This window comes from Myotis daubentonii, chromosome 2 (genome assembly GCF_963259705.1).
Source record: "Myotis daubentonii chromosome 2, mMyoDau2.1, whole genome shotgun sequence".
Lineage (NCBI taxonomy): Eukaryota > Metazoa > Chordata > Mammalia > Chiroptera > Vespertilionidae > Myotis > Myotis daubentonii.
Window position 1 is genome coordinate 104293956 of NC_081841.1, and position 26237 is coordinate 104320192.

General features: G+C 45.7%; 1 protein-coding gene across 1 annotated transcript in view; it reads right to left on the reverse strand.

Annotated features, from left to right (window-relative positions):
• Nucleotides 1-19953: 19953 nt before the first annotated feature.
• Nucleotides 19954-26237, reverse strand: part of UBL3 (ubiquitin like 3) — a 74436-nt gene continuing 68152 nt past the window's right edge. Inside the window, exons 4-5 of the mRNA XM_059684086.1 lie at nucleotides 23408-23485; nucleotides 19954-22855 (exon numbers count right to left, since the gene is read on the reverse strand). Coding sequence (XP_059540069.1) covers nucleotides 22803-22855; nucleotides 23408-23485 — 131 coding nt within the window. The 3' untranslated portion in view covers nucleotides 19954-22802. The remainder of the gene's footprint in view (nucleotides 22856-23407; nucleotides 23486-26237) is intronic.

Below are 26237 nucleotides of genomic sequence, written 5' to 3' on the forward strand. Positions count from 1 at the left end.
ATATATATCTAATCTAATAAAAGACAAACATGCAAATTGACTGTACCTTCGCTATACCTTATGTCACGCCCACCAGCCAATCAGAGCAACTATATGCAAATTAACCTAACCAAGATGGCGGCCAGCAGCCACTGAGCTGGAGTGAGCAAGAGGCTTGGTTGCTCCAGTGATGGAGGAAGCCAAGCTTCCTGCCTGCTGCGGCCCGGCTCTGAGCTCCACTCAAGGCAACAAAGTTTCAATTATAGAAGATAAATAAGCCCCAGATACCTGCTTTCAGCCGGCCGTGGCCACAAAGCAGGAGTGAGCAGGAGGCTTCGGTTGCCCCTGGCGATGGAGGAAACCAAGCTTCCTGCCCGCCCTGGCTGGCTCTGAGATCCACTCAAGGATACAAAGTTTCAATTATAGAAGGTAAATAAATCCCAGAATTAAAAAAAAGAAAAGAACAAAAGGAGAGGCTGGGAGCTTCCGTTGCCAGGGGGCTTGGCCAGCCTGAAATCAGCCCTCAGCCCCTCACCCAGACTGTCCAGGCACCCCAGTGGGGACCCCTCACCCAAAAGGGGGTGTGGCCAGCCTGAAAATAGCCATCAGCCCCTCACCCAGGCTGGCCAAACCTCCATGGGGTGAAGGTCCCCACTGGGGTGGGGGGGCTTGACAAGCCTGCAAAGAGCCATCAGCCCCTCACCCAGGTTGGCCAGGCACCCCAGTGGGTACCCCCACCCTAATCCAGGACATCCTTCAGGGCAAACCAGCCAGTCCCCACCCATGAACCCCTATATCTTATATAATAAAAGGGTAATATGCAAACTGACCCTAATAGCAGAAAGACTGGGAATGACTGGTCACTATGACACACACTGACCACCAGGGGCCAGACGCTCAATGCAGGAGCTGCCCCTGGTGGTCAGTGCACTCCTATAGGGGGAGCTCTGCTCAGCCACAAGCCAGGCTGACAGCTGCCAGTACAATGGTGGTGGCGGGAGCCTCTCCCGCCTCCTCAGCAGCGCTAAAGATGTCTGACTGCAGCTTAGGCCTGCTCCCCGCTGGCAAGTGGACATCCCCCGAGGGCTCCCGGGCTGCCAGAGGGATGTCTGACTGCCAGCTTAGGCCCAACCTCCCGGGGAGCTGGCCTAAGCCAGCAGGTGGTCATCCCCCGAGGGGTCCCAGACTACGAGAGGGCACAGGCCAGGCTGAGGGACCCCTGCCCCAGAGTGCACAAATTTTTGTGCACCAGGCCTCTAGTTCACAATAAAAGCTTACTAACTGATAGATGAATCATGACTGAGAAACAAAGAAAATGCATCCATATGCCACTTAATACAGAGTTGAAACTAAATAATTATGAGAACACAATTATAGAGCACATGTATAAGTTATAAACTAAAAAAACATGAAAATATTTGTATCACCTATAAAATTCAGAGGGGTCAAAATGGAGGGAGTATTAACAGTTTAATATTTCATAGAGAGGAACCAATCAGTATTTTCAAAATTGAGATATAAAGTTGTAAAAATAAACAATAATGCAGCCTCTTACAGCTTCCATTATATGATTCCACATTTATAAAAGCAATTTTGTTTATAAGCCATTTCCACTATCTATATGACTAGAATAAATTCAGACCATGTTCTTATTTATAAGTAAGGGGTTTGGATTGATATAAAACACTTTCATCTCTTTTTTTAAAAAAAATGTTTTTTATTGATTTCAGAGAGGAAAAGAGAGGGAGAGGAAGATAGAAACATCAATGATGAGAGAGAATCATTGATAGGTGGCTGCCTCCTATATGCCCCACACTGGGGATCAAACCCTGACCTTCTGGTTCATAGGTTGATGGTCAACCACTGAACCATACCAGTTGGGCAACACTTGCATCTCTTCATGTTCAGGACTGTTTGCATTTTTTATAATAAGCATTTTTGAAATAAAAAATAATTTATAAGTTATTGCAAGATGCCAAGATGATGTGAGGAGTTCCTTCTCCATGATGTGAATGTGGATGATACATAGTTGTGCAACTGTCTTCAGGAAGGTCCAGACTTCAATGTTCCAAGGTTCTTCACATCGCACTTCCTGCTTATTTTTCCAGACTCAGCTTTCTTATTTTCTCCCTATCAAAGTCATATGTTACACACTCTCATCACATTGAGCTCCTCATAATTCCTGGCCAGTTCACCTGTTCTCACTTCTGGCCTTTTGCATTTCTGTTTGCCCACCCTTTGCCCTCTCTCTCTGGCCCTCCACCATCCATGTTCCTGTTCCTGGATAATGTTTACTCATATTTAATTATTATCATTTTTTTGAGGTAAAATATATAGCATAACATAACATTTACCATGTTAGCCATTTTTTCATTGTACAATTCAAGGGCATTAAGAACATTCCCACTGTTGTACAACAATCATAACTATCCATCTCCAGCACTCCTTTAATCCTCCCAAACTGAACTCTGTCTAACTTCCATTCCCCCTTCTCCCAGCCCCGATGACCTCTATTCTACTTTCTGTCTCTATAAATTTGCCTTTTCAAGGTACTTCATAGGATCAAATAGTATTTGACCTTTTGTGTCTGCTTATTTCCCTTCAAGAAGAGTGTCTTCAATGCTCATCCTTGTAACATGCACCAGAAAAGTCTCTTACTCCAGGAGGGTTGCCCTTTCCGTTCTCTCACGTCTTCACCTGATTGGATAAAGTCCATCCACATTAGGGAGGACAATCTGCTTGACTCAGTCTACAAATTTAATATTAATTTCATCCACCACCCTTATAGAAATACCTAGAATAATATCTGGTTATCCCATGGCCCAGTCAAGTTGACACATCAACCGTCATGCATACTCCCCAAGTCATACCTGTGCCAGTTTTGTGATCCAATAGCTTCAAAGACGTTATTGGGACAATTGTAGAATTTAAATATTGACTATCTTTTAGATAATATATTTTTAGTTAATGTTAAATTTCTTGAATATAAGGTGAATTCCTTGAATATTTCTTAAGAAATATACGCTGTAGAATTTAGGGTTAAAAAGACTCAAAATCTGCACTTTCAAAGGATTCAGCTTTTATTTCCCAAATCTCTATCTCTTTATATTACCTATATCTATTTCTCTCTGCATATAGAAAACAATGTGACAAAATGTTACATTGATGACTATATAGATGAAGGAAAATGAGTTTTCAGTAGACTATTTTTGCAATTTTTCTATAGGTTTTACATTTTTCAAATACAAAGTTAAGGACATTTTTAAAATTTACAATTTTTATAGAGTCAATTCTGACATTTTTTGTAATTTTTTTCCACTTATTTATGTGTATGAATATTTGAAATAGCTTAAATGTCCAAAATTAGGTGAATGGATGAAATATAGTGAGCTCAAAAGTGGCCTGGACTGTTGCCATTATATCTCTACTAGATGGCATATTTCCTGGCTTATTAAATTTCTTTGTTTTTCCTTTGTTTTTATTGAGGTCTAACTTATATCCAGAAATTACATACAATAAAATATAAAAATCTGAAGTGTACAGCTGGATTTTTACATGTGTCTATATATTGCATTTCAAATATAGAACATTTCAGCACCCCTCACTCTCTCCTAGTTAGTAGCAGCCCTCCCCACCAAAGCTGACCACTATTCTGTTGCTATCTCAGTGACTAGTTTTGCCTGTTTGTGGACTTGATTTAAATGAGCTCACACAGTATGTATTCTTTCATGTCTGGCTTCTTTCCTTAATATGATTGTTGCACAATATTAAAGTCCACTACTGTTGATGGACATTTGGGATGCTCCTTGTTTATGAATAAAGTGGCTGTGAAGATTCTGGTACGTGTCTTTTATGGGCAGACACAGTTTTATTCTGTTGGATATTTATCCAGGAGAAGAGTTTCTGGGTCACAGGATATACATATACTTGGTTGATACTACAAAATGGTTTTGTAATACAGTTGTTCTCAATTACATTCTCACTAGGAATATATGAGTGTTTTGGTTGCTTCACATATATATTTTTAAAATATGTTTTTATTGATTTCAGAGAGAGGAAGGGAGAGAAAGAAGGAGATAGAAACATCAATAATGAGAGAGAATTAATAATGATTGGCTTCCTCCTGCACACCTCCTACTGGGGATCAAGCCCACAACCCGGGCATGTGCCCTGACTGGGAATTGAACCATGACCTCCTGGTTCATAGTGGATGATCAGCTATTGAGCAACACCGGCCAGGTGGTTGCTTCACATCTTGCTAACACTTAGTATTGTCAATCCTTTTCATTTCAGCCATTCTAGTGAGGATGTATTGATATTTAATTATAGTTTTAACACTAAACTTTTATTAATTGCATAAATAAAAATAATATGCTCGTGAAATGGAGTATTATACTATGTAATGAAAGAGAAACATGGTAATTAGCCATACCTCCGCTACCCTTCCCATTGGCTAATCAGGGCGATATGCAAATTAACTGCCAGCCAAGATGGCGGCCGGTAGACAGGCAGCTGGAAGAGAACATGAGGCTTGCTTGCTTCAGTGATGGAGGACTCCAACGTTCCCCGCCTGCTGCTGCTGGCCTCTGAGCTTCCAGTTTGAAACATTGTTACAAATATAGAAGCTAAACAAAACCCCAGAAACCTGTTTTCAGCCAGCTGGGATCTCAGAGCTGGAGTTGAAACAGTGTTTCGATTATAGAACCGAAACAAACCAGATACCTGCTTTCAGCAGCGGAGGCCTAAGAGCTGGAGCCAAGCCTCAGAGCTAAAGCTGGCCCAGAATAAAAAAAAAAAAAGGAAAAAAGGAGCGTTTGGGAGTTCAGTCACCCCCAGCCTGAAAACAGCCCTCTGCCCCTCACCCAGACTGGCCAGGCACCCCAGTGGGGACCCCCACCCTGAAGGGTGTGTGACCAGCTGCAAACAGCCATCATCCCCTCACCCAGGCTGGCCAGGCACCCCAGTGGGGACCCCCACCCTGATCCAGGACACCCTTCAGGGCAAATCAGCCGGCCCCCACCCATGCACCAGGCCTCTATTCTATATAGTAAAAGGGTAATATGCCTCCCAGCACCGGGATCAGCGTGGCAGTGGGCAGCGCCCAAACCCGCTGATCGCCCTGCGGCTCTGTGGGTGACAGGGTGCGGCGCCCCCCCCCCCCCCCCCATGGGCCCTGCTCTGTGTGTGACGGGGTAGAGCCATAACCTCCCCATCGGCCCTGCCCTGAGTGTGAGAGTGGCGGCGCCCCAACCCCCTGATCGGCCCTGCTCTGTGGGTGATAGAGGGCGGTGCCCCAACGCCCCCCCCGCCCCCCAACGGGCCCTGCTCTGTGGGTGATAGAGGGCAGCGCCCCAACCCACCGATACGCCCTGCTCTGTGTGTGACAGGGGACGGTGCCCCAACTCCCCTATCGGCCCTACTCTCTGAGTGACAGGGGGGAGCTCCTCAACCCCCTAATGGGCCCTGCTCTGTGTGTGACAGGGGGGAGCTCCCCAACCCCCTGATGGGCCCTGCTCAGTGCATGACAGGGTACGGAGCCCCAACCCCCCTGATGGGCCCTGCTCTGTGCGTGACAGGGGGCAGCGCCCCAACCCCCTGATGGGCCCTGCTCTGTGCGTGACAGGGGGCAGCACCCCAACCCCCTGATTGGCCCTGCTCTGTGCGTGACAGGCGGTGGCGCCGCAACCTCCCCATTGACCCTGCCTTGAGTGCGACAGGGGGCGGTGCCCCAACCCCCCAATCGGCCCTACCCTGAGCATGACTGAGGGTGGCATCGCAACCTCCCAATCCGCCCTGCTCTGTGCATGACGGGACGGCGCCCCAACTCCCCAATCGGGCCTGCTCCGAGCCCGACCAGGGCTGCACCTAGGGATTGGGCCTGCCGTCTGTCACTCGGGAGCAGGCCTAAGCCAGCAGGTTGTTATCTCCTGAGGGGTCCCAGACTGCGAGAGGACACAGGCAGGGCTGCGGGACCCCCCTCCCCCCCGAGTGCACAAATTTTTGTGCACCGGGGCCTCTAGTATATATATATATATATATATATATATATATATATATATATATATATATATATATATATATATATGCTGTACTTCTCTGGGCCTGTTTTATCACCTGTAAATAGGCCTACATCATGACCATAAAACAGTGCTTGTTACTGGGTGAGCACTCAGTAAATGATAGCCTTTGCAAGCATAACACTCCCAGGATCGCAGGGAGATAGGCCCCTCAGGGGAGAGATGGAGTCTGAGTGAAGAACGAAAGGGACTTCCAGAGACGAGGCAGAGGCCAAATGCAGGTTTCTACTGGATCCTGAGTTTCTGGAGTGGGGGATGGGTGAGTGGTAGGAAATGGGACAGGAAGTGGATGTCCTAGGGCCACATGGGATCATGGTGAGGACACTGAGAGGGGGCCTGGTTGTCTGGGCCTTCTGTGTCTCAGAGCGGGCAGTGGTGGTGAGCCTGTGCCAGGGCCATAGGAAGGTGAGGGTCTGGGATCCCCCTTCACTCCTGACAATGGCACCAGGAGGTGGGCAGAGGACAATATTGCGTGGAGAGTGCATGAATTCTCTTAGAATCCCGAAGTGTAAGTTATCTGGGTCTGGCGACTTCCACAGTAGATGGCCCCTTGTGCCTGTCTCCATCATCTCACTTGGTTTCCAATGCCATCGTAACGACACTTGTCCCCATCTTCCCACTGCATTCCTCTGAAACATTTACATGGTTCTGTTTTGGTCATCTGCAAAAACCAAGGCAACTGCTCCAAGCCACAAGTGCTCAGATTGAATCCAGCTGAAGGAGGCAGGGCTGACCACCAGCAGTGAGCCCTGCGCTGCTCTTCTGTTTTTGCTCTGTTTGTGTGTTTTTCACTGCTCTTCTGTTTTGAACAAAGCAAACACTTTTTATTATTTTCTGTCAACTCCAGCTTACTGCAGGCCTTTCTAACATTTTTCTCAGAGGTGGTTGACATTTGCTATTAATCCTTCATTTATAGACCCAAACTCTCATTCTGCTCATGCCTTTACAAATTTTAAGATTGGCCCTAATCTTATAATCAATCCGGTCAAGGGCATGTACCTTGGTTGCAGGCACATCCCCAGTGGGGAGTGTGCAGGAGGCAGCTGATCAATGTTTCTCTCTCATTGATGTTTCTAACTCTCTATCTCTCTCTCCCTTCCTCTCTGTAAAAAATCAATAAAATATATTTTTTAAAAATTATAAGATTGGAGAGCTGATTTGTAGCCATAATGGTCTCTTTAGATGTCTTTTTCCTTCATCATCAGTACTAGAGGCCAGGTGCACAAAATTCGTGCAAGGGGCTCGGCCCTCGCAGCCCCAGCTTCGTCCGGGAGGTTGTCCAGAATGTTGTCCGGCCTTCTGGTCTAATTAGCATATTACACTTTTAGTATTATAATTTGTGCTCATACAGTCAGAGATGTATTTTTGGGAGAGCTGAATACAGAATCATCTTCCTATTTTTTCTCATCTTTTTGTAAGCTAATTTCATAAAGTTTGAAGTATGTATTGAAATGTAACCCTCCCTCCTATGTATCATTAGGGATGCTTTATGAGCGGAAGTGACACGTTGTAATTAGCTAGTTATTAATAATAGGAAAGGAGCAAAGGGAAGGCCAGACATTATAGGCATGTTATTTGGGCAGCTTCAGCAGGAAGTTGTGACTTCACACTCCCCAGGGAACCACCAGCTCATTCCCCACAGATCACTGAGGGAAGGGACTGGACAAAGTGGGCATGGACCATGTGCAGTAAAGTCAGGGTGGTGTGGGTAAGATGCCTGTCAGTCAAACCTGGGAACAGAAATCATTGGTCAGAGGGGGAAGGGCCATTGCAAGCCCATGAAAACTTGGGAATATATAATCCCCTAGAAAATGAATCTCTCTTTCCTGGCTCTCTGACTCCTTTGGCTTTTTCCCTGACATGTTGCCTCCATGGCTGCATGGCCACAGCCACGTGAACTCCACACACGATGGACTGCAGCAGGAAACAAACTAAACTGGCCTGATGCTGCATCAGACTGTGCCTTAACATGGAGCGGGAACTCTGGACACGGGCTTTGATCTTCACTCTGCTGAAGCCACAGCTACACTTCTTTGGCAGCACAATGAGAAAGGGGACCTTGGGAACTTAGGGACTTGAGTCCATAGAAATAAAGCTTTCTACAATATCTCATCCTCCAGTGCTAGTCTTAGAAAATTCCTTTTCTTAGGATATTGCAAGAACAGTATTTCCACCATTTCCACCAGTAACAGAAGTAGGAAAAAACTCTAAGAAATTATGGATGAAAAGGGGTCACATACTAACCCTGACAAGCTAAGGGGAGGCCTTACAAACTCAGAGACCTAAAATTACCACATAGGATGGTCTGAAAGCAGTTTATGGCTGGTAGTCATGTCCTAAGCTAGAATCCTCCCTGACAAAAGTCAATCTTTACCATCATTGAACCCGTCTATTGCCTTTTTGCACCTACAATAACATACCTTTGGAACATCAGAGTAATTTTCCTTTTTCCAGACCCCTCAAAGCACAGGTACTGCACCTGAAGTGGAGAACACAACTCTCCTCATTGTTACTTCTATCTTGTTAATTGTTGACTGTTAACTATCCTGTACCCACCTATGTAAAAGAAATATGTCTCTATCATTTTACTTTTTTATCCAATTACAGAGGCTTCCCAGCTTTGCTTTCTCCCACCTTCCTAATCTATCACCCAGATTTCATGTAGCCCACTTACGCCTTCTCTTTTGATTGTAATGTATAAAATAAGGTGCAAAACTGCCATTTTTTTTCCCAGAGCACTTTCTCAATTCATTGAGATTTTGCTTCCTGGCAATTATTGTCAGTTTGGCTTAAATAAACTCACAAAAATTCTCTCTGGTTTGAATGTTTCTTAATTGACAAATATATTAGATAGCCCATCAAGAATCTAAAGTAGCCCAGGCCAGTTGCTCAGTGGTTAGAGCATTGGCCCAAAGACCAAAGGGTCATAGGTTCGATTCTCAGTCAAGGGCATGTACCTGGATTGTAGGGTTAATCCCCCAGCCCTGGTCAGGGTATGAAGCATAGTAACCTCTATTTTGTAAAAACTGCTGTTTGAATTTTCCACTAAACACAGATAGTCCTTTGTTCTGTGAACTAACCCTGCTATTCTTGGCTTCTGTAAACACGCTTGCTTGAATAATAGAGAAAATAAGCTCAACTATCTGACCTTACAAGCCATTCCGCTGCCGGCCCTAGCTACTCCTATGCCTGGTGCCCTCCAGTTATCTGAAATGCTCAAGGCTACTGAGTCATGCTGTGCTCAAGGTTACAAGCTTCTGGCAACGAACATCTACATAGGGCTCTTTGAAAAGCCTGCAAAGGGTCTGGAAATCCATACTGGGGAGACGAAGGATCTAGAGGATATAAAGGGAAAACTTCCTCCAAGTTGCTTTTCTCAGACTTTGAGAGACAACTCCTCTGAGACCGCTAGTGTAATAAAGCCTCCAAAATTCGGCTTACTGATGGATTGGTTAAGGCATCCTCTGTTTAGTTTGCTGATTTGCAATATAACAGGAGCATGTGGGAGGCAACTGATTAATGTATCTCTCACATTGATGTTTCTCTCTCCTCCTCCCTCCCTTCCTTTTACCCTCTCTGAAAATCAATGGAAATAGTATCGTTGGGTGAGGATTAACACAAATAAAAGTCTAGAGCAGCGGGGTTTATGCTGGGCAGAACCAGCAGCCCTGCGATGTCCTGGGGGCCAGGTATTCTACCCTGGACCTTCAGCGTGCTGGCTCCGCCCTCAGGCTGGCTCCCAGCAGGTCTGGGTTGGTGTGGCCGTTTCAGCCAATGTTCTGAAGGAGAACACCTAGTCTCTTCTAAGCTTTTTGTGAGTGAGAACTTATCCCAGGGCCTCCACAGGGGAGCTCCCCTCAAGTCTCCTTGGCCAGGTTTGGGTCCTAGGCCCACTCCTAAATCAACCACACCAAAGGGCATGGGGTTGGCCCCTGGGCTGGGATAAAGCCACACTTCCCTGAGCCACTTGGGGGAGGACAAACAGCCCCATCCCCTCCAAGAAAATCAGAGCTCAGCCAGCAAGGAAGAAGGGAGAAAGTCAGAGAAGCAACCACCAGGATCTGCCTTGAAAAGGTGTGTCATCATGAAAATCTGGGTCACAACGTTTCCTCTGCAGACTCCTAACATTTCCACTGGAATCATTCATTCTCTCTGAGTTCCAATGAACCCAAGTACAGCAGTTCATTACTTGTGTTAACCTACGGGATGGCATTGTCAGCAAGGGTCAATAGTTCTCTCATTAAATAAGATGCCTCATTGTTACAGCACTTGTCTCAGTGCTTTCCTCAGGTAGGTTTGAGACAGGCTAGTAAGCCAGGACAAGTGGAGTAGGGAAACTGAGGCAGATAATTAACCAGCAGTTTGCAGACACTAATAAATCCTATCTTCCCTAAACCAAGGATACTTAAGAGTAAATAGTTTGCACTTCTCCCTGCCCGCCACCCCCAACCAGATGGTAAAGAGCTTAAATCACCCTACTCAGGGAGAGACAGAGCAGAAATTCAATTAGTGCCATTTGCCAACCACATCCAAGGACAGATGAAGTTAAGGAAATAAATATCATTTTGGCCCACCAGCATAAAACTAATGAATATTATTTTGAGGTTCTTCCCTAAATGCCCAGCTTTTAAAAACCCCTGAAAACTAAGGTCCCAGCTCATGATTTCCCTCCCAGAAGGATTTCATGTGCATTTTCCTTCCCCCGTTTCTTCCCCCACAGGCATGCGTCTCCTAAGCTCTAAAGGACCCCAGGAGGCATGCAACCAGGGCAGCAGTGGGCAGCAGCAGTTTGTCCCAGGCAAACCCCCTGAACCTGTCCCCATGGCCGCCTTTCCTCTGACTTCTTAGTGAGCCAAAGCAGACCAGCCTAGGCTCATTACCCCAGCCCCTTCCTGTTTCATTGTCCCCAGCTTTAATACACATCCTTTAAAATTCACCTGGACTCGAGTGTGAAATTTTTCCTGCATGAAGTCAAGAACCCACACACTATTCGTCAGCTCTAGGCAGACCCACTAAGGGCCAGGTCCCCTTTCCGATAACAGATTCAGAAACGGATGCCTGAATCTGAGTAAACATGCAGGAGTACCCCATGATATTTTTGTCTGTTCTCCATCATGATTCAACTACTCCTCACCCACTTACTTGTAAGCTTTCTGGTCTGTGAAGCTCCATGTGGGTTCTTGCCCTAGAGCTCTTTTGCACCCTAATCAGACCTGTCTCTTTTCAGCAATGTATACATGCATTTTTACATCTCAGTCAACAAATCCCACCTCAAATGTTGAGTTATGTCCTTGTGTAAATATGTCCAGTTCTTCTCTTACTGTGCAAGCTCTACAGCCTGGTGTCTAATCTGTTTCTGAAGCCATGTCCCAGTAGTGAATTACTGGGTCCTCTATTTTTCTTTTAATCTAAGGCTAATTTTTAAGATATTCCCGCAGTCTGGGACCCCTCGGGGGATGTCCACCTGCTGGCTTAGGCCCACTCCCCAGGGCATCAGGCCTAAGCTGGCAGTCAGACATCCCTCTGGCAGCCCAGGAGCCCTTTGGATATGTCCACTTGCCAGTGGGGAGCAGGCCTAAGCTGTAGTCAGACATCCTTAGTGCTGCTGAGGAGGCAGGAGAGGCTCCCACCACCACCACTGTACTGGCAGTTGTCAGCCTGACTTGTGGCTGAGTAGAGCTCTCTCTGTGTGGGAACGCACTGACCACCAGGGGGCAGTTCCTGCATTGAGCATCTGCCCCCTAGTGGTCAGTGTGTGTCATAGTGACCAGTCATTCCCAGTCGTTCTGCTGCTAGGTCAATTTGCATCTTACCCTTTTATTATATAGGATAGAGGCCTGGTGCACGGGTTGGGGGCTGGCTGGTTTGCCCTGAAGGGTGTCCTGGATCAGGGTGGGGGTCCTGCTGGGGTGCCTGGACAGCCTGGGTGAGGGACTGATGGCTCTTTGCAGGCTGGCCAACCTCCCAGAGTGGACCCTCGCCCTATGGGGGTGTGGCCAGCCTGGGTGAGGGGCTCATGGCTGTTTTCAGGCTGCCACAGCCACAGGCTGGAAGCAGGTATTTGGGATTTATTTATCTTCTATAATTGAAATTTTCTAGCCTTAAATGGGTCTCAGGGCTGGCAGGGCAGGCAGGAAGCTTAGCTTCCTCCATTGCTGAGGGCAACCCAAGCTTCCTGCTTGCTCCAGCTCTGTGGCTGCTGCCATCTTAGTTGGGTTAATTTGCATATTCACTCCTGATTGGCTTGTGGGTGTAGTGGAGGTATGGTCAATTTGCATGTTTCTCTTTTATTATATACACACACTAGAGGCCCGGTGCACAAAATTCGTGCACTGGGGGGGGGTCCCTCAGTATGGCCTGTGCCCTCTCACAGTCTGGGAGCCCTGGGGGGATGTCCAACTGACGGCTTAGTGGGCCTAAGCTGTCAGTCAGATATCCTTAGCATTGCCACGGAGGCGGGAGAGGCTCCCACCACTGCTGCCGTGCTCACCAGCTGTGAGCCTGACTTCTGGTGGAGCGGCTTTCCCCCTGTGGGAGCACACTGACCAGCAGAGGGCAGCTCCTGCATTGAGTGTCTGCCCCCTGGTGGTCAGCACACAGAATAGTGACCAGTCATTCCACCATTCAGTCATTTGCATATTAGCCTTTCATTATATAGGATACGCTGTAGATGAGGCCCCTTCGAACCATAAGAAATGCAAAAAATTCACTGTTAACTCATTCTGGAATTGTCCCCACTTAAAATCAAATTGTCCCCCCCCCCCCAACCCCGTGGGGCGTGTGCTGCACCTTGGGAACCACTGTGCTTGACACTTTTCCTCTCTGAGCTTCATTTCTGCATTCGCATTTACCATGGGAATTATAATCTCTTCTCCGCCTACCTCACTGGGTTGTCATGAGGAGGTTCTGAGCTAATAAACCTAGAAATATTTCATCAAGTGAGTGATGTCTAAATGGGAAGGGATTGTTATTTTTAAGCCCACGGGTACCCTCGCAGGTAGCAGGTGCTGATTAGGGGAGGAGGGCATGATTGTTTCCTGGACTGTAGCTATGGAAGCTTTGCAGAGGGTTCCGCAGGCCTCAGAGGGGCAGACTCTGGCCAGTATCCCTGTAGCAGTGGTCGTCCCTGGAGGCGCTGGATAGGGGGAGGGGGGAGTGCTAAGGGGGTGCTAGGGGGTGGCAAGGCCGAAGGGGGAGTAACTGTCAAACCTCCCCACTTGACACCATTCTTTAAATTGTACATGGCCTTTTTGCAGCTGTATATGCTCAGGGCGGGGCTCCAATCTCCTGGAGAAGGGCAGGGGCCGGGCCAGGGTGGGGCCAGGCGGGCTAGAAGGGCGGGTTTAGCCGCGCCCCCGGCAAGGTTCAGTGCACTTCTGCTGCAGAGACCGCGCCACTGCTGTTGGGAGGAGGTGTTGGGGGGGATGAGTCTGACCCTGAGGGGCTGCTTAGGCCTGCCTTCACCGGGGTCTGGAGTTGTAGGGAGGAGAGGCGTGCCTGGCCCCAGCGGAGGGGGCCCAGCAGTGGCAGGCCACGGGCCTCAGGTGCCTCAGGGGCGCTGACAGGCGGGGTTGTCGCTGGCGTGCTATTGTTGTGGGCACCCCTGGCGGGGGTGGCGGGGGAAGAGATTGGGAGTCAGAGATACGGGCTGCAGCTACCCCCAAGGCTGGGTCTTCTCCTGTCTGGTCAGCCTCCCCATCCCCCCGGGGGTGTGGGGGCTGCAGTAGGGTGTCCGTGCAGGGGGATTGGAAGAGCTCCCCGTGGCCACTTCCTCTTCCTTCTTTGCAGTCCAGCCTCCTGTCAAGCACTCTCCTCAGACCCCCAGGGACTTGGCTCCGGCCGCTCTGCTCCTCCATGGCTCCCTGCAGCCCCTGCCCCACTTGGCTCTCCTGGCCGCCCTCCTGTCAGGAGGCTGCCAGGATGCCCTGCTGTGGGGCCACCAGAGCGTATTCGCTAAGCCTTAGCTAAGCCCTGGGCCCGCCACTCACGGGCCCTGGGCACGTGGTGGAGGCCGCAGAGCCTGCGGGCCGGCGGGCCCCCCTCTTTGCTCTTCGCTCACCACGCCAGCCTTCACTCGCTGCTCCTGCTCGGGGCCAGCTGGCTTCGCTCCATCACTTGGCGCCTACATATGCAAATTAACCTCCATCTTTCTTGGCAGTTAATTTGCATATCACCCTGATTAGCCAATGGGAAGCATAGCGGAGGTATGGTTAATTACCCTTTTTGTCTTTTATTAGATAGGATATATATATTTTAGAGGCCTGGTGCATGAAAATTCATGCCCTGGAGGGGGGTCCCTCAGCCCGGCCTGCCCCCTCTCACAGTCCGGGAGCCCTCAGGTGCAGAAGGCCACCTGGCAATCAGGGGAAGGCAACACCCCATCACACCTCTGCTGCTGCCACTGCTGGCAGTGCAAACCTTGGCTGACCCTGGTTACCTAAGCCTCAGGCAGCCCTGGGTGGCTAGGCAGCCGACAGCTGAAGCTTGCCTATACCTCGGGCTGGTGCTGGGCAGCTGGGGGGCTGAGAGGACTGGGGGTCTACGGAGGCAGGTGTGGAGAGTGCCCTGCTGCCCTGGCAGGGCTGAGGGGACTGGGTATCACCACCTTGTGGCTGTGGGTGCTACCATTTTTGCGGGCGGGGCAATGACCATATTCCCTCCTTATTGGCCATGGCACCATCTTTGAGGGCAGGGCAGTCAATTAGCATATTCCCTCCTTATTGGCTGTGGGCGACGCCATCTTTGTGATGGCATGAGGGTCAATTAGCATATTCCCTCTTTATTAGATAGGATAATTCTTTATTGTTGAAAGTTTTACATATGATCACCATTGACCCCCCTCAGCTCTGCCCCATTGTCTGTGTCCATGGGCCATGCATATATGCATACAGGGTTCTTGGTTGATTACTTCCCACCCACTCACCCTCCTCTGCCTTCCCTCTGAGACTTTGCACTCTGTTCCACGCTTCCATGATGCTGGATGCACTCCATTCATCAGTTTATTTTATTACTTAGATTCCACATCTGAGTGAGATCATGTGATACTTGTCTTTCTCTGACTGACTTATTTCACTTAGCATGATAACCTCCAGGTCCTTCCATGCTGTCTCAAAGGATAAGAGATTCTTCTTTTCTATTGCTGAAGTAGAAGCCCGTTGCACGAAGATTTGAGCAATAGGCCTTCCTACCCCTGGCTGCTGGCACCGGTTTTCCTCCAGCACCCGGGACCCAGGCCTTTGGTCCGGCCGCAGCGAGGCTTGGCTTCTCCGCTGTGGCTGCAGCGAGGCTTGGCTCCTCCACTGCGGCCGCAGCAGAGAAGCCAGCCTCTTCAGTCTTCAGTCTTCACTCTCGCCAGAGCCTTCAGTCTTCACTCTGTGCCTGTGTATGCAAATTAACCGCCATCTTTGTTGGGTTAATTTGCATAGTCACTGATTGGCTGTTGGGCATAGTGGAGTGACACCAATTTGCATATTTCTCTTTTATTAGTGTAGACTAAAGGCCTGGTGCACAAAAATTTGTGCACTTGTCGGGGGGTAGGTCCCTCAGCCTGGCCTGTGCCCTCTCACAATCTGGGACCCCTCGGGGGATGACCACCTGCTGGCTAAGGTCTGCTCCCCTGGGGATTGGACCTAAGCTGGCAATCAGACATCCCTCTGGCAGCCCGGCAGCCCTCAGGGGATGTCCACTTGCCAGCGGGGAGCAGACCTAAGCTGCAGTCAGACATCCTTAGCGCTGCTGAGGAGGCAGGAGAGGCTCCCACCACCACTGCTGTACTGGCAGCCATCAGCCTGGCTTGTGGGAGCAGAGCTCCTCCATGTGGGAGCTTACCGACCACCAGAGGGCAGCTCCTGCATTGAGCGTCTGGCCCCTTGTGGTCAGTGTGTGTCATAGTGACCAGTCATTCCCAGTCGTTCTGCTGTTAGGATCAGTTTGCATATTACCCTTTTACTATATACAACAGAGGCCTGGTGCACCAGTGGGGGCCGGCTGATTTGCCCTGAAGGGTGTCCTGGATCAGGGTGGGGGGTCCCACTTGGGTGCCTGGCCAGCCTGGGTGAGGGGCTGATGGCTGTTTTCAGGCTGCCTACACCCCCTTTAGGGTGGGGATCCCCACTGGGGTGCCTGGCCAGCCTGGATGAGGGGCTGAGGGCTGTTTTCAGGCGGGCCAAGCTTGCAACTGAAGCTCCCAGTCTCTCCTTTTTTTCTTTTTCTTTTTTTATTCTGGGGTTTATTTACCTTCTGTACTTGAAACTTTGTTGTGGCTCCAACTCCAATGCCGGCTGGCTGAAAACAGGTATCTAGGGTTTGTTTGGGTTCCATAACTGAAACACTGTTGCGGTCCTGCTCGCTCCAGCTCTGACAGCTGAAAGCAGGTATCTGGGGTTTGTTTAGCTTCTATAATTGCAACATTGTTTCTTAGAGTGCAGCTCAGAGCCTGATTGTGGCAGGCGGGGAACCTTAGCTTCCTCCATCACTGGAGCAAGCAAGCCTCCTGTTCGCTTCAGCTGCCTGGCTGTCAGCCGCCATCTTGGTTGGCAGTTAATTTGCATATCACCCTGATTAGTCAATGGGAAGCGTAGCGGAGGTATGGTTAATTACCATGTTTGTCTATTATTAGATAGGATAGTATTCCATGATATAAATGTACCACAACCTTTTTATCCACTCATCTACTCATAGGCACTTGGGTTGTTTTCAGATCTTAGCTATTGTAATTGTGCTGCTATGAACATAGGGGTGCATACATTCCTTCTGATCTGTGTTTTGGGGTTTCTTAGGCTATATTCCCAGAAGTGGGATCACTGGATCAAATGCAGTTCCATATCTAATTTTTTAAGGAAATTCCATACTGTTTTCCATATGGGTGCACCAGTCTTGTAAGCTATATTTGTAGAGTCTGGAGAACATGTTAGTGCCTAGTACTTAATGTCTAACAAAAAGCCTTTGACAGGTTTTCCAGTTTGTCAAATTGAGAGATGCTAGTAAGCCAGGAAAAGCAGAATAGGGAAACTAAGATAAATAAACAACTAAGCAGTTTATAGCCACCCAGTAAACCACAAAATCCTACCTTCCCTAAACCAAGGACACATAAATGGTTTACACTTCTCAACCCAGAGAACAAAGAGCTTTAAATCACTCCACTCAGGGAGATAGATAACAGAAAGCCAATTAGTGCCATTTGCCAACCACACCCATGGACAGATGAAGTTAAGGGAATAAATCTCATTTTGGCACCTCAGGATCAAGCTGATGAATATTCTATCAAGGTCCTCCCTCAAGACCTCCCCTAAACTCCCAGCCTTTAAAACCTTCAAAACAAAGGTCCCAGTGCTCACTCTCTCTCCCCCAACTTTCGCCTCCAGGCATGGATCTCCTAACCTCTAAGGGACCCCAGGAGGCTTGCAACCAGCAGCTGGTCCTGGGCTAACCTTCTGAACCTGTCCCCAAGGCCCCTATTTTTGGACTTCCCCGTGCTAAAGCAGCCCCACTTAGGCTCTCCTTGTTTCACCGTTCCCAGTCTTAATAAATGTACTTTGGAAAATTACCTAGACTCATGTGAAATCTTTTCTGCACAAACCCTAGGCTTGTCCTCTTTCTGGTAACAAAATGGGTTCTTGGGCAAAATGTGCTCTACATGTTTATTTACAAGTAACTCTTACAGCCCTTCAAAGTAGGTATTATTCTTATCCTATATATGAACAAAACAGAAGTCCAAAGGTTAAGTAATTTGTTCAGTCACCCAGCTTGAAACCAGGGCTGACTTCAAAGCCCAGGAATTCTTATGGGATTCTGAAATCTGAGGACCAAATGAGTGTCAGTCAAAACGGACTGTTCAAGTGATCAAAAGGGCATCTCAGAAAGTGTGTGTGTGGGAGTAGGGGTGGGGGAAGCATACAAATTAGAGGAATTCAGGAAAGCAATGCCCCTAGTGAAAAACAAAACAGTGAGATAAGGATGGGGGATGTGAAGGAAGCCAGGCTGCAGAACGCTGGAAAAACCATCTTAAAGGCAATCAATCTACTGGGACCTGAATAAACACTCACATGGAATGTCTGGACAAATGCAAGACCAATTGGAACCTTGAGGTTCTAGCTCTACTGATGGTCAGTTACTACTTCTAGAATCTGTTCCTTCAAGTTATTTAAATACGGCAAAGTTGCCCTGGCCAGTGTGGCTCTCAGTTGAGCATCATCCAATGTCCAACACGCACCCAATGTTTCTCTCATTGATGTTTCTCTTTCCCTTCCTCTCTAAAATCAATAAAAACATCTACACTAATAAAAGACAAAGATGCTAATTGACTGTACCTTCACAAGGCCCAAAGCCATGCCCACCAGCCAATCAGAGAAACTATAAGCAAATTAACCCAACCAAGATGGCGGCCGGCAGCCCCAGAGCTGGAGCAAGCAGGAGGCTTGGTTGCCCGGGCGATGGAGGAAGCCAACTTCCTGCTGGCCCTGAGCCGGATGTGGGCTCCACTCATGGCAACGAAATTTCAATTATAGAAGCTAAATAAATCCAAGATACCTGCTTCCAGCCAGCCTCCACTGGGAGCTTGGGTGGCTGGGGGCGGTGGCCAGCCTGCAAACAGCCATCAGCCCATCATCCAGGCTGGTCACACCCTCATGGGGTGAGGGTCCCTGCTGGGGGGCTTAGCCAGCCTGAAAATGGCCCTCAGCCCCTTACCAGACTGGCCAGGCACCCCAGCAGGACCCCCCCCCCCCACCCTGAGGGGGCTGTGGCCAGCCTGCAAACAGCCATCAGCCCCTATTCCAGGCTGGCCAGGCACCCCAGTGGGGACCCTCCACCCTGAAGGGGCTGTGGCCAGCCTGCAAACAGACATCAGCCCTTCCTTCAACCAGGCTAGCCAGGCACTCCTATATAATAAAAGGGTAATATGCAAATTGACCCTAACAGCAGAACAACTGCGAATGACTGGTCACTATGGCACACACTGACCACCAGGGGGCAGATGATCAATGCAGGAACTGCCCCCTGGTGGTCAGTGTGTTCTCACAGGGGGAGCTCTGCTCAGCTACAAGTCAGGCTGCCAGCTGCCAGTACAGTGGTGGTGGTGGGAGCCTTTTTTGGCTCCTCAGCAGTGCTAAGGATGTCCGACTGCAGTTTAGGCCTGCTCCCCGCTGGCAAGTGGACATCCCCCAAAGGCTCCTGGTCTGCCAGAGGGATGTCTGACTGCCAGCTTAGGTCCAATCCCCCCAGGGAGCGGGCCTAAGTCAGCAGGTGGTCATCCCCCGAGGGGTCCCAGACTGCAAGAGGGCACAGGCCGGGCTGAGGGACCACCCTGAGTGCGCAAATTTTTGTGCACTGGGCCTCTAGTATTTAAAATAAATTAAAAAGAGTGAAATTTCTCACTACATTGTAGACATTACCAAAATAAGGCACAAGAAAAGTCTGTAGAAACAAATCAGATACTAAATGCTTGAATGTGGAACTCTACTCTGAAACCAATGGAAGTCTCAGTGTAAGACTTAAATCCCTTTGGTATCACTTGAATTGTAGAGTAACTGACATCCCTTTTCCGCCTGGGCCAGGGAAAGTGTGCCTGGATAATGGGCAGCAGTCTGCACTTGTGTGTCCATCATAATTCTAGATTTTATACTCTTCTCTCAAGCCCTCATCTCACCCAAATCACTGGCTGACAAGAGACTATATTATGGAAATGTTAGTGGAAAACTTGAAGACATGCCTGTGAGTTACCATTAAGGATGGCACACTAAATTTTGGTTGATCCCTTCTCAGAATAATAAAGGCTGGCACACACAATACTGATTTTACTGAAGAATGTAATAAAGTAAATTGAAGGGAAAAAAGAAAAACAGTAGAGAGATAAAGAACAGGAAAACACACCAAAATTATGAATAATTTAAAGGAAGTATTCTACAACAGATGAAGAAATTTTTAATTTCTTTTCACATTAAACATTGTTTACCACAATCAGCTAACAGAAATTACTGTAACAAAGGTCAAGATGACAGAAAACTAAGGATAAATATTTGTTATGAGAAAACCTCATTTAATATGAATGACAATGTGAGATACTATGTTTTTCATGACAGGATAAGATACAACTTATCTTGAAGAGAAAGCAAATAGTTCAGATCAAGGAGACATGCTGAGGTTTAATGGTGAAGAAAAGCTTAGCCTTGTCCAGAACACGTAAAGTCTAGGATAATTTACGTAAAAGAAGTGTGATAGATACCAAGCGCTGGGCAGAGTCACAGGCCCATGATTCAGGCTTTATTTACATTACTGGGTCTATGCAGCTTCCACCTTTTGGTAAGTGAGCTGTTGTTTTGGCAGAGGGACCTTCAGCAATAGCCGTGGCTATGACCAATCATTATTTCAGACATCAGGCAGTCCAAGGAACTATTTTAAAGAGATAACTGAGTATTTTCATGAATATACTATTAAGGCATCTATATTTTTGGTGTTTTCAGTATATAATTTTACTGTTATTTTTTATTTTTTTTCATTTGCACAACAATATTAAATATTAAGTGACATAATTCTTTCTCTAATAATAAACAAGTTTATCCATTTTGCAAACTTTAAATTGAGGTCTTGTGAGAGGGAAATGTATAACATGGGAGCACACAGAAAAATATATTAAAAACCAGTAGAGAATATTTTTAACTGTCGTAAAAATTCAATCACAATTAGCTGATAGTTTTTAACTATGGAAAAACAGAAAAGTAAATAGAATTAAAATAGGTATTAAAAATAATTACCAGTAGTTTGTTTTACAAAAGAAGACGAGAACCATACATGACTAAATTGCCCAATTAAGTAATTACCAGATTCTTCTTTAGTCAACACTAATAGAACTCACATTTGAGCTAGTCAACAAAGCATATAAATATTTAACATCTCTTGAATATAACATTTTAGTGATAACAGAGACTACATAATTCTAACCATTGTTTTGACTGTGCGCAAATTAACCAGATTAAATATCAAAGATACATTGTAAATAACTCCCAAAACTAACAATAGAATAGTAATTAAACAAATTTTTAAAAATTAAGAAATAAAAGTAGAAGACAAATGTAACATGAATGACAGCACTTAAACAATTATTAACCTAATCAAGACCTTTTAGAATGACCACCGAAATGCACGATACTTTTTTATTTAGTTTACAGAAAGAATCTATAAGTACAGGTTGCGGAAAAAAATGTTTAGTGCTATTTACATTCGTTTTTAAAACTCTGCTCTATACAAATTTAATTCTATCAGTATGAACAATATTTTCGTAGACCTACTGCATATAAAGCCTTTTCGTCAATGCATTAACAATGAATAAAATAATCTGATTATCTTTAAACAAAGCTGACAATCTGAAACCCTTTACACTTAATGTTTGTAAGGACCGTGGACACTTATTTAAATACAGAACATGTCAGCCTGCAACTTCATTTTATAAAGGCTAAAGTTATTAATATGGATTATTGTTCTATATACTACACGCCAATCTATATTTAAGTTCTATAGTTAGGTATTTTATAAGTTTTTTATTAAATATAATCTACACATATTTGTAATTTCATCTAGGAAGAAAATTTCTCCCCAGTGAAAAAATATAAAATCTTTTATATTTTTACAGGTTTAGATGAAACTAGCTCATGCTTTAGTGCTGTGCAAATTGTTTTTAGCATATTCATTTTTAAATTATTGATTTAAAACAAAATAATTGATTTTAATACAACTGCAAGCACTAATACCAAATGCAAACTACATAAAGAAAGAAGTCAGTTATTATGGAGAATTTTTTAATTTTAAGAATTCATCTGAACTCTCTAATGAATAAGTCTGACACTGGACACAATTATAGATGAGCAAAAATTATGAAAAAGTTCCATCTACTGATATTCAAATACATAAAATTGAACAGTAAATGAGGTTTTCTAATACTTCTGCCCAATCATGAAAGTCTATGAGTGATTAGAACTTACCCCTCCACATTAAGGCTAGGAAGCACATTCATCCCTTTTGTGCTGTGTGAACTAGCATTCGGTTACTTATGACTGAAGAATGCATGTGTTACAGGAAAACAAATGGCTCATCAGCTCTCTACTGAGTCCTTCAAACACCAGGTACATTTGTTCCTTCACTTGCTGCGGTGAAGATCATCACACCCAGTTTAGTGTCCGTGCCAGTGCAGCCACCACAGCTGACTTAGGTAGAATTCACCCAACATTTTAGTTTCTTTTCCATTTTTTCCCCTCTCCAGTTGGCCCAGTAATTAACTACATTAACTGCTGAGTGTTTTCCAGTGTGGAATTGTATACATGAGTATTTCTAGGTACCATAAACTACACTATAAATTCTGCTGATGAAAAAAATAATGTCAAACTTTTTTAGTGCAAACTGTATTTGGAACAGTTGATTCGTTAGTTCTGGTGATAAAATTTTTGTGGCAGCAGAAAGGCTTCTGCTATGAAAAGTAACTTGGTTAACTTTTCCCTTGGAAATTGACTGCATTCAAAAACCAGTATTTTAAAACTGCTCAACATAAACAAAAATACTAGGAATAGAAAATCATAGTGAAAAATGTTCTTGGTTCTTTTTACTTTCATGAGAGAAGATGACAGGGTTCATGTGATCATTCAGTTCCATGGCTTTACAGGCAGACTTCCTAAGGGTTTCTGAAGCAATGTTGGGTCTCTTCTGTCCCAGCAGCATGAAAGACAAGGATGACATCACATCACACTTAGCAGACAGTGTTTACAAGATTACACAACAATTACTCTCTCCGGTCTTCTCACGATTCCTCTGACCTGGAGAAAATGAAGAAAAGCCTTGTTTATAATAATGCTTCAATTGGAGGTAGGAGGAAGTGGAAAGGAAGGCACCCAACACAAGAATTAAAATAGTGTTTTTTTAATGTTTGCATTTTTTGCTATTAAAAAGCTATAATAAATGCTGTTAATTTTAATCTATTTCCAGAATGTCTGGTTATTTGCTCAACACATTCCAATCATAAACTATGAAAACTTCCTTTCCCTAAGAATTCCTGTTCAAGAAAAACGGAGCCTTTTAAAAAAATACATATATATATTTTGATTTCAGAGAGGAAGGGAGAGGGATAGAGAGATAGAAACATCAATGATGAGAGAGAGCCACTAATCGGCTGCCTCCTGCATGCCCCCCATTGGGGGATTGAGTCCGCAACCCAGATTATGTGCCCTTGGCTGGAATCGAACCTAGGCCCCTTCAGTCTGCAGGCCAATGCTCTATCCACTGAACCAACTGGCTAGGGCAAAACTGAGCCATTTTTGAATGCTTGTCTCTGTGGCTCAAGTGAGACCCTTCTCCAACGCCTGGCTTACCTTGAGAGTTTGGCTCTGGCAATGTCTCTCTGGCCACCAAATGCATCACTGTTGTTTTGCCAAAAGGAAGTTTTAATGCTGTGTGAAAGTAGAAGACAATTTGTTACATATTCATCAACTTATTGAAATCACTAACCAGAACTGAAACCATTTAATACATTTTTTGCTTTTTGTATGACTTCCTCAACAGGTTAAACTGCATCCTGGATAGAGTATCTCTTAAAAAATGAAATTAGGTTAATATTATCAAAAATAATTTTTTACAATTCAGAAGTTCAGATATGGCCATTAGCTTGATACATAAACCACACTGTTTAAGGAAGGCGACAAAAGAAAATGTATAACTGGTTAATATTGGAAATAACCTTTAGAAAAGAGGAAAAAGGAATAAAAAAAAATTATTTTGGAGGGCAGTGACTTGGTGATCTGGAAACAATGCACCAGGGACAAGGAACAATGTTACAGGGACAATGCACCAACCACAAGGAACAATCTCACGGACAAGCTAAATTGGCATTCAAGAGCAAGGCTCAGAATTCAGGTTCAAGATGGTGGAGTAGGAAGATCCAAAGCTCACCTCCTTGCCCTGATATCAAAACTACAACGAACAAAGCACAGCCATCTCTGAGAATGGCCTGAAGGCTAACAACGAATTGTCTACAGCTATGGACACAAAGGAAAAGCCACATTAGATGGGCAGGAGGGGCAGAGACTCAGTCTAGCCAGGACCTGCCCTGCCCTCGCTGCAGTGCGGTGACCCACAAGCGGGAGGGACATCACAACTGTGATGTGCCCTCTAAAGAGGGAGGGGTCCTAGCCCCGGCCTAGAGGACCTGCACCAGGAAGAGGAGCCCTCAGAAAATATGAAAACCAGTGGAGCTTACACCTAGGAGAGTCAAAGGGCTGTAGGAAATGAGCACAAAGGTAGCAATTTGAAAAGTATCTGGGCCGTATGTGAAGGTGATATACTGACTAATTTGAGGGATAGGGATCTACTGAAACTTTCCCCAGGGGCAAGAGTGCTGGTGGGCACCATTTCCCTCCTTTTAAACTCTCCTTCCACCTAGCTGGTCTGATGCTGGCAGGCATCATTTCTGACACTCTTCTTTAACCTTGCTAAGAATGTTCATTCCACTCTGGTGTTTCCCTGAAGACTCATGTAGCTGCCTACCTTCCAAAGGGACTCCTGCCCTGCTACATCTGGTGAACAGCCTCAGTCAGCACCAGCACAGTGCAGTGTGTCTCCAGTAGTCGAAGCTGGGCCTTGAAGCCATTCACACCAAAGAGCTGCCCTGCACACCAGTATGCCCACAACAGTTGTAGCCAGGCCACAGCCAGAGGGCCAGGAACCAGCCTCGCCTGCCAGTGTGTCCTTAGCAGTTGGGGACCAACCACAACCGAAGGCCACACTAGTCCACATCTCTGGAGCATCTGGCTCTGGTGACAAGAAAGGATTCTACCCCCAGGCCCCACAGTACACCTTCTCAATAAGGTCACTTTTTCAAGGCCAGGAGATGTAACTCATCTTCCTAATGCATAGAAACAGACAAAATGAAGAGACAAAAGCATATGTTACAAACAAACAAAAAGGACATTGCCCCCCAAAAAGAACTAAACTAAAAGGAAGTAAGCTGTCTACTGGATAAAGAGTTCAAAGTAACAGTCATGAAGACTCTCATCAAACTCTGCTGATAAGTACAGAACTCCAACAAAGATAAAAAAGATTAAAAAAAACTATCAGAACTGAAGACTATAACAACTGAAATGAAAAATACACTAAAGGGAATCAACAGCAGATCAGATGATGCAGAAGAATGTATCAACAATCAGGATAAAGGAAATAACCCAATTGGGAGATTAAAAAAAAGAAAAAGGAATTAAAAAGAATAAGGATGGCATAAGGGACACCTGGGACAACATCAAGCATATTAACATTCACACCATATGAATCTCAGAGGGAGGGGAGAGAAAGGGACAGAAACCTATCTGAAGAAACAATGGCTGAAAACATCCCTAACCTTGTAAAGGAAATGACATTCAAGTCCAGGAAGTATAAAGAGTTTCAAACAAGATGAACCCAGAGACTCACTGAAATGTTAAAAAAGTTAAAGATAGCCTGGCCAGTATGGCTCGGTAGTTGAGTGTCAACTTACGAACCAGGAGGTCATGGTTCGATTCCTGGCCAGGGCACATGTCAGGGTTGTGGGCTCAATTCCCAGTATGGGACCTCCAGGAGGCAGCTGATCAATGATTCTCAGCACTGATGTTTCTGTCTCCCTCTCCCTCTCATTTACTCTCTGAAATCAATAGAAATATATATTTTTTAAATGTTAAAGATAAAGAGACTCTTAAAAGCAGCAAGAGAAAGACAGTTACCTAGAAGGAAGCTCTCAGAAACTTACAGCTGATTTTTCAACAGAAAATTTGCAGGCCAGAAGGGAGTGGCATGATATATTCAACATGATAAAAGGTAAAAACCTACAACTAAGAATACTCTACCAGGCAAGATTATCATTTGGAATTGAAGGAGAAATAGTTTCTCAGACAAGCAAAAGCTAAAGGAGTTTATCATCATTAAACTAGCATTATAAGAAATGTTAAAGACAATTATTTAAGCTTGAAAAGAAAAGACCAAACTAGAAATAAGAAAATATATAAAAAGAAAATCTCACTAATAAGGGAAAACGTGTAATAAAGGTAGTAGACCAACCACTTATAAAGCAAGTATGAAAACAAAATGGTAATAAGTACCTACCTACCAATAATTACTTTAAATGTAAATGGACTAAGTGCTCCATTCAAAAGATATAGGGTGGGTGACTGATAAAAA